At 37.5% G+C, this 8,669-nt stretch overlaps 1 protein-coding gene and 1 long non-coding RNA gene across 3 annotated transcripts; one reads left to right on the top strand and one right to left on the bottom strand.

The window, feature by feature from the left end:
• hexa (hexosaminidase A (alpha polypeptide)) lies at positions 1-8,284 on the bottom strand. Of its 2 annotated transcripts, XM_085168207.1 has the most exons (14): positions 7,958-8,282; positions 7,325-7,429; positions 7,136-7,201; positions 6,710-6,756; positions 6,484-6,594; positions 6,290-6,391; positions 5,925-6,057; positions 5,429-5,609; positions 5,202-5,288; positions 5,046-5,118; positions 1,108-1,288; positions 782-872; positions 567-674; positions 1-454 (listed from the first exon to the last, which is right to left on the bottom strand). In XM_085168207.1, exons 1-14 carry the CDS (start codon positions 8,217-8,219, stop codon positions 391-393), a joined length of 1,611 nt encoding a protein of 536 aa, XP_085024333.1. In that variant the 5' UTR covers positions 8,220-8,282; the 3' UTR covers positions 1-390. The 2 variants fall into 2 exon arrangements, with proteins under 2 accessions (XP_085024333.1, XP_085024334.1); XM_085168208.1 differs by lacking the exons at positions 1-454; positions 567-674; positions 782-872; positions 1,108-1,288 and adding an exon at positions 3,287-3,669 and having other exon boundaries at positions 7,958-8,284.
• On the top strand, positions 1,508-4,957 carry LOC146515472 (uncharacterized). Its single transcript, XR_014875324.1, has 2 exons — positions 1,508-2,378; positions 2,926-4,957. It is a non-coding gene; the product is annotated as an uncharacterized LOC146515472 (long non-coding RNA).
• Positions 8,285-8,669: the final 385 nt, after the last annotated feature.

Raw genomic sequence — 8,669 nt, 5'->3', positions numbered from 1 at the left:
TGACTTTATTATAATTTTATTACATTTTAATGGAAAAGAGAGCAAGCTACATCATACTGGCGTGTGCCTTTTAAACTCAAACACAACTGATTTGTATATTTTGTAATCATCTCATATAATGTAGGTAAACTTTCACATTTATTACATATGATCACTACATGATATAAATGTATCAAATCAAATGTAAAATTAAAAAAACAGCAGTTGCAATACAAAGAGGAAAATCCCTGAGAAAGCACAAGTGTAAATTGGACTTGTGCAGAGAAAAATTTCTTTTTGAAGAATTTACACCTCTTGAAATTCCATTCCATTTTTTTAAAAATTACTTTCAGTTACACCTCAGAAGTTAATCGATTCAAATGCTCAAAAATGCCACACGGTCCATTATAATCAAACACCTTGGTACTCGTGTTTGCAGTGTCCAACAAAGAGAGGCTCTGCCTGGATACCCCGCCTGCAAACGAAGTGAAACAGAAGCATTGGTGTATATTAAGCAGACCTCATAAAAAAAGAGTGCGGTGATGTGTTGAGGTATGCCATGTGCGTTATCAGAAAAGCTAAAGTACCTCAGGAGTTTGCAACGAAAGTCCTGCAATCGAGGAAACGCCTTGTCCACGTCAGAGGTCTGCTTCTCATCGCTCCACAGTCTCTCTGCGGCAGCACTTGCCCTTGGCCTGTGATTTTGGATTCATCCGGTCATTATTTTGATTAATCTCATGCGCTGCACATTCTACTTAGGTTCTCTAGTCTGATCATTTCAGGGATCTTTTCAATCTCTTACCAAAGACGTGGGGTCAGATTAGTAGCATCTACGTATTCCCCCCACATGCAAACTTCACCCCCTATCACCAGCTTCTTCTGTTCCTCGGTACCTGTGAAAAAGATGTGGATTCTTTTTCTTTAATAACATGTTATACTTTAGAATTGGCTATTTACAGTTCAATGTTATCACACCACTTCAAGTCAAACTTGTCAAGTCAGAGTTTTAATGGGTCTCACAAATAAGAAATCTTTACTGATAGCTCCCACCACCAGAGAAGCACCATGGACAGCACATAAGTGAGCAAGGTTGTATTATTTTTGTTATATTACTTGGCCAACACACACCAGAAAAGTTCAGAGGCTGCACGGTATAGTAGTGGCGCCAGTCCTGGCCATAGGAAATGTGGTTGATGTACCAAGGTGCAGCGAGCAGGACCCTGTGGCCAGCTTTGGTGATAGCGCTGAGTTCTGCCGCATAAGAAGCAGGGAGGCCCTTCCAGATGTGCAGCACTGTGTCCTTAGGAATCTGAGAAGGGTAACAACAACAACTGTCTTGCTCCTTGTGTGTTATATTGCCCAAGTTTCTTTTAGTATGTTGAATCCAGTTGATTAGTATGTTTGTATTAAATACTTTATCATTCAGAAAAGTCACATATTAAAAAAAAGCCACAGTTCAAAGAATTTCTAATCCTCAGAGCACAAGCCAGAGCACAAAGTTACTCATCTAGTGCACATTCATGTCTGGACAATCCCCATGTAGCCAACATTTGGCAACCAGGGTTGAACTTTCCTTGAGCCATTATTCCTAAGCATGTGCACAAGATGAAAGTGAAAGACGTTGGCAAGAATTTTATTTTCTTTCTGGGAAAGCATCAAGCTCAACTTCTGCAGAATCCCAAAACTGCCTCTGATGACAAAGCATACAGTCTCGGCTGTTAAACTAATTATCTCACCAGCATATTATCCTCACATTACTACCAACAAACTGTGCTCAATACAGCCTCTGTCCACAGAGAATTGTTAAACTGAACTGCTGCATTTATTCTTTTTAACATGTTATCTCCCTTGACATTATTTGAAAAACCTCAACAACATCTGTATAATGTTTTTACAATTTCCCATCTTTCTCAGTACTTGCAAAGATACATTTATCTTTGCTTTTATACCCTAAATTTAAGACAAAGTCTATTAACTTGCTCATCCTGTCCCTTAAAGAGTTTTTTTCATATATTTATATAATGACAATAAAGAAAACTGTGCTGAATTGAGTGACCATTATGACCTTGGCCCCTTAGAAAATTATAAAAAACCGTTTGTGATTTTTTTATAGTAATTTAACATTCGATAAACAGATAAATAATGTGATCAAGACCAGCTTCTTTCACCTCCAATTACTTGCAAAGGTGAAGCCATTTCTCTGCTTCAGAGACTTTGAGAAAGCAATCCATGCCTTTATTTCATCTCGCCTCGACTTCTACAACAGCCTCTACTCTGGTGTTACTTCGTCATCTATTGGCCGACTACAGCTGGTTCAAAATGCCGCGGCATGGCTAATGACTGGCAAGCAGAAGCGAGAGCACATATCCCCTATACTCACCTCGCTACACTGGATGCCAGTAAGTTTTCTATTTGATTTTAAGATCTTGACACTTGTTTTTAAAACATTGCACGAACTAGCTCCTATATATCTTTCTGATCTTTTAAATTGCTATACTCCAGTGAGATCTTTGAGGTCTGTGGACCAAATGCTTCTAGTTGTCCCTAGGTCTAGATTAAAACACAGAGGAGATCGGGCTTTTGCTGTGACTGCTCCGAAACTGTGGAATAAACTGCCTTTACATATCAGGACCTCTCCAACACTGGATACTTTTAAAACTCATTTAAAGACCCATTTTTACTCTTTGGCTTTTAATTCTGTATGAGTCTGTCATTCTTTTATTCTTATTATTGTCTTATCTTTTATTTTACTTTCCTTTTAAATGTTATCTGATTATTTTATTGTACAATACTTTGGTCAACAGTTGTTGTTTTTAAAAGTGCTATATAAATAAAATTGATTTGATTTGAATTCGAATTTCCAGCAGTTTTGTGTATAAAAACAATGGTTTTTAAATGGCTTGGAGAACCAAACATAAACAGTATCTGTAATTTTCTTCTGCTAAGCTTGTCTGATGGAAGCAGCTGTGGAATCTCTAATGGGCTACCAGCAGATTAGGTCAGGAGCAAGCATGTGGTTATGCTTTCAAGACCTTTAAAAAAAGGTAAGACACCATTATGCATATGCTTAACTCTTTGATTATCTCCCAGATAAACAAAGAGTCAATTGTTGGGTTTTTGCTTTGGCAAAGCAGCTGGCAGTAGCAGGATTTTTATGTGTGTTCAGCAGTAAGCAGCATCACAACAATCACATCTCTATGTAGCTGTGTCCAAGTTCTTTACACACCAAGTTGTATTATTATTATTTGTTCATACCTGGAAAAAAAATGATTTCAGGTACAGTCTTGGGACACAGAACAGTCTTAGTAACACTGATGTATAAACTGGTGGTGTGGATACAAATTAAACACTTTGTACACCATGTAAATAGTCCCCAAATTTTAGCTATCCATAGATATATATTTTACATAAAATCATGTTTTATCTGTTGATTAATATCAGACAAACAAACACACACACACACAGCAGCTTGCAAATCTTTAACTCTGCACAGCACACAGTTTTCATATTCTGACCCTTGAAGGCGAGGGGCCACACACTGTAGTAGCGGGCCCAGTTGTGTGTAGGTCCGGGCTGGTCCAGATACCATGGAGAGGCTAGAATTACCCTGAGCCCTGCTTTAACCACCCTGCGTACTTCACACAGGTAACAGCCCTCTCTCCATACCTCCACCACTGATAGAGAAGTGCGCTGTAACACAAGGCTTTGGGCTCTCAGACAGATAAACAGAAAGCATGATATACATAGACTGTATATAAATAATGGACACAGCTAGGTGTCTTTACTGTTGCACTCTTGCTGTTTTAACGAGTATCACGTTGGGCATCAGTAAGGCTTAAAACTGGCAACTGAAACTAAACACAAGCTTCCTTTTTGCACTCAAGTGACTCGCCCCCTTCAGGACACTAGAAAGAATGCCGATTTCGGGCACTGTGCATTGGCTCTGTTTTTTAAGACCTCTCACGTCCATTGTTTGTATACAGTCCATGGATCAGATCAGAACAGATGGATGTTGTCAACAAACTGTTTTAACCTGCTGGTTAGTTGGCTCAAACCACTAAACCAGCAGAGTGTAAAATTACATTTGTATCAAATGTATCTGAAGAACTTCTTAATAGAGGATTTTATTTTTTCCACAATTAGCCAGTTCTGTTTTAATGTGACAATTTCCATCTTGTACTGATCTGCAGAGCTAATAGCAACTGAGCCAACAGTGTCACAACAAGTACAAAGAAAACTGGTGCATTTTTACAGAATATGCATGGATCCTGTAGATACTTGAACACACTCTAAAATATCTATAATTAATAATCCAAGAACAAAACTGTAAAGACACAGGACTATGCAAAAATGTTGAGCCACTCCTCATTCCTTCATATTTTGCTTCCAAGGAGCAATACTTTGTTGTAATCTTTCAGGGGTTGTCTTGTACAATAGTTCTCCAGGCTGGTTTTTCTTTGGGCATTGGCTGCTTTAGCACTCGATTTCAGTCCAATCCTTGTACCCAAGGATTTCTTTTAGCCCATTTAACACTTACCAATGAATTATTCATGCATAGAAACACACCCAAGGGATGAACCAGCAAAGAATTTTACATTGTATCTTTAGACACTTTGTCACTAGCAGCAAGATTAGCAAGAATTTTGATCCAGCATGCAATACCATCTGTAAAGCGTCTGATTGGCAACAGCTTCATTTTTTAGCTTGACAATGACAACAAAAATGAAGAGCTTTGAATGTCCTTCAAATCTGGAGAACTATTCCTGAAGACTACTTAAAAAAATTACCAGAAAGCTTGCCTAAGTGCAGGAACATTTATATACATAACTGCACTTATTTCTTATCTTCTTAGCAGAATATAAATAAATTATGGGTGGCTTTTGCACAGTACTGCCCTGGTAAAATATTATAAAATTCATTGAAATTCACTTTTTTTTTTATTTAAAATTTGTACTTGTTAAAATCAACATCATGCACTTCCAACCACATCCTCTAAAAACCACAAACGCAGGAAATGTACATTTTTTATATCATGAAATATAAGTGTTTCGGTGGGTCGTACTTACTCGTTCATGATAGTCAAAAACATCCTGCCACACAATGGATGTTCTGTTGAGAGCTACAGTGATGTTCACAATGCTAAAAAAAGATAAGCACATGAATGCATCAGTTGGTGTATTTTCCAGAACCTTCTACATTGTATTTTCCCTTTTACAACCTACTTCTCCATGTAGTAAGCTTCCAGTTTGGTGAAGTCTGCTCCAAATCCCATTTTCAGCATGAATGCTCGGACATCAGGGTTGGATTTCCTACAGAAAAAAAAATGTGTTCATTGTTTATGTAAAATTTTCATAAACTCTCTTTTATTTAATTATCAAAAATCAGAAAAACTTATTTGAAATCGTTAACAATCAGCCGACATGTAAATGATAGTTGCATTTTAACCTACCAGCAGGAAAAGTTAACCTCATCTCCTCCTAAGTGGATATAGGAATCAGGAAACACCGAAGACACTTCCTTAAATAGTGTTGCCATGAACTTGTAAGTGGAGGGCAATATTGGATTAACAGGACCAAAAGTACCAGAAGGGCTGCTCCCACTGTAGCAGGGAGTCAACAGGTCAGACTGCCCTGAGAAATAATTGTAAATAATTAATGTGACTCAGTCATATCCTTCAAATACATTTTTTTGCATTTTCTATCGAGAGCAGACAATTTGTTCCACTGATGTAACCACATAAGCAGTAAGTCAGCCTTCACTACATATTATATTGCCATTTATAGTCTTGACTTGCAGATTTGGCAGAAATTATTCCTACTGAGCCTTAACTAGACATCATGCCAAGTACTTTTTCTTCTATAGATCAAAATGCTGAAATCATTTGGACTAAACTGTTTATTATTAATGTCACTTACTGGATGTTGGGAGTTTAACTGAATTTTTACCTTTTCCCCAAGACTGAGTGTGGCCTGGTGAATCAAACTCAGGAAGGACTCTTATTCCCCGCATTCTGGCAAATGAGATCACCCTTCTTACATCTGACTGCGTGTAGATGTGAGTCATCGGATGGAAAGCCCCCTGAATAAGAGCCAGAAGTCGCTGTTCAGAGTGGATGCTATTTTTCAGCCATTTCCTATCTCATGAGTCTATATGCATTAAACCTACTTAGATTTCTGGGATAAAATAGCCAAGAACACCTTATAAAATTAGGATATTTTTTGCAAGGCAAATTGTAATGAATGTGCATAGTTACAGTGAGGATCATATGATAGGACTTACGTAAGTGCCTCAAGGAAGAATATCAACAAACCTTAGCAGACAGGTCCGGAAAGGTGCGGCTCTGATAAGGGAAGGAGGGGTCATCGACAATGTGCCAATGAAACACATTGAACTTACTGAAGGCCATCGCATCCTAACAGAAAACATGTATGTCAATACAGCTTATAATACATACAGTGAATCAAACAGAAGGCTGAAGTTTCGATTGTGTCGTCTGATTATTACCAGGGTTTTTAAAATGGCCTGCAGTGGTAAATAATGACGTGAAGTGTCCAATAAAATCCCTCTGAACTGAAAGCGGGGGAAGTCTTCAATCTCAGTCTTGTTCACATAATACTAAATTTAAAACAAACAGAAAAAAGGGAAAAATATTAATTATGCACATATTTGAAACGTGATTACTCCAGAGGCCTTGTTGTTAGTTTGTGCATTTGGAAAAACTGCGACTTACTGAGCCAAAATCCTCTTGATAAACCAACTGACTGAAGGTTTCCAGACCTGTGCTTAAACAGAGGGTGTACAGTACATAATCAGCAATTTGTTATACATGATAGATGAGGTTGACAAAATGTTGCAATTTCCCTACTTTATAAATCCACATGCAGTAGGCCTACTTGAAATTCTACAGAGTTAAACTATAAAGAAGGTGTCTGTGTGTGCCACATGAAGTGTTGCATCAGTTGAGTCACATGAGTTAAAACAAAAAACTGGAAATACATAGCACAACCTGACAGGCTACTTACTCAATATGTAGTAGAACAAGAAATCTGCTACAACTCATCAAGCTTTGACATACTTTGCCAGCTTAAGGTGGTGGTTAACTTGTTTGTTTAATTACCAATGCTCTTCAGATATATTTTACATATGCTATAATCACCTCTTAGAGCACCCCACACAGTTTCTGCCTTCAGAGATGCTTGTCCAGCAGAGATACTCAGAGTGTCTGGAACACAAACAAGAGAAATTATGATATTTTGTCAATCTCTATATAGTATTATGGTGATTAAATTCATTACAAAACAGTGTTACTTGCTCTAATCAATGGTCATCAGCGGTTTGTACTTACATTGCTCAGAAGAGTCTTCATCTGGGTAGCTGTCGCAATCATCGCGGCCGACACTTACTTGGACAGTAAATGGTTTATCCACACTGAATCGCAGAAAACCGTAACCTGGTGGTGATAAATATTAAACCATTACCACAGTATTTGCAGAAGTGAGCTTCCACTTTAAGCACATTATACACTGATTTTTGTTCCCTAGGAGCTGTGGTTCTTGTGTTTGTTTCTGAAAACACAAAAACGAAGCTGTGCTACTCTCATCCATTGTTATTGTGAGGTTATTTTCAGATGGTATGCCCGTGCTGGCTGACTGATGACCTGTTGTCTGTACAATGACCATTGATCTGTTTTAAAAGCCAGCATGACAAACAACATTGAAGCCACGTGAGCACTTTGCTCTGTTTATTGTGCGTTTACAATCATGTTTTAAACGTGTTATAATGCCAAACCATCGACTAATAGTGTCCAGATTAGACTTTCACAAAAAGTTAGTTTTTATGGGCTATTTCCTATCCTTAGTGTTTTTCGAATATATATCTAAACAGTCTGACTGAACAACTACAACTTTCAAGTTCAGCAAGACTTTAAATCTTACTTCGTTTTTGCATTTTAAGAATTTCACCTCACTATAAAACCTACCAGATGAGTAGTCTGGAAAAATAAGAGAAAAGTATCTCTTAAATGCTTCATCCAGAACAGAGCAGCCCTCCCGTGCAGCTGATTGACTTCCGTAAGTAAAGTAGAAAGCCTGGGGATTCAGAGGGTATCGCTCCGGTGAGGAGGTAATAGATTGCGGTAAAGGCCATACTCCCTCAACTGAGTGCAGCCCAAGCTGGAGGAAAATAAAAAACACCAAATTATAGTTGGGAAAAGTGTATCGTCCAGACGTTACTACAGACATGACTTCCCTCGCTCTTCACTAGCGCTAACTGCACCGTCAAAACGATACCTGTCATGTGCTTAGATGAATGCAATCACATGACTGCGGCCAGCGAGTTAATAAGTCAAGTTCGTCTTCCGGAAAATATAAGTAAACATTATTTTTATTTAAACATTATTTTATTTGGTAAGACCTGGACCAAGGTCACTGTAGTTTAAATAAATTTTAAATTTACAGGAAATGCTTTTAGTTTTAGTTTTTAGTTATATATATATATATATATATATATATATATATATAAAAATTAATTTTATCGATCCATTTATTCAATTCAATTCAATTTTATTTATATAGCCAAATCAATTTATTAAATGAAATGTATTAAATGAAAAGTAAAGGGAGATGACCGAACTCACTCACGAAATTCATTCAACAAAAAAATGATGATAATAAAAAAAATACAGAATTGGT

This window comes from Neolamprologus multifasciatus, chromosome 7 (genome assembly GCF_963576455.1).
Source record: "Neolamprologus multifasciatus chromosome 7, fNeoMul1.2, whole genome shotgun sequence".
NCBI classification, from domain to species: Eukaryota; Metazoa; Chordata; class Actinopteri; order Cichliformes; family Cichlidae; genus Neolamprologus; species Neolamprologus multifasciatus.
The sequence above is the reverse complement of the archived record's forward strand: the minus strand, read 5'-3'. Positions and strand labels throughout refer to the sequence as shown.

Coding starts and splice junctions, on each gene's coding strand:
- hexa (XM_085168207.1), bottom strand. CDS start 8,219: ATGTCTGTAGTAACGTCTGGACGATACACTTTTCCCAACTATAATTTG. Junction 6,058..6,289: donor TTCCGGACCTGTCTGCTAAG/GTTTGTTGATAT, acceptor GCTCTTATTCAG/GGGGCTTTCCATCCGATGAC. Junction 873..1,107: donor GCAGCCTCTGAACTTTTCTG/GTGTGTGTTGGC, acceptor TCTTTTTCACAG/GTACCGAGGAACAGAAGAAG.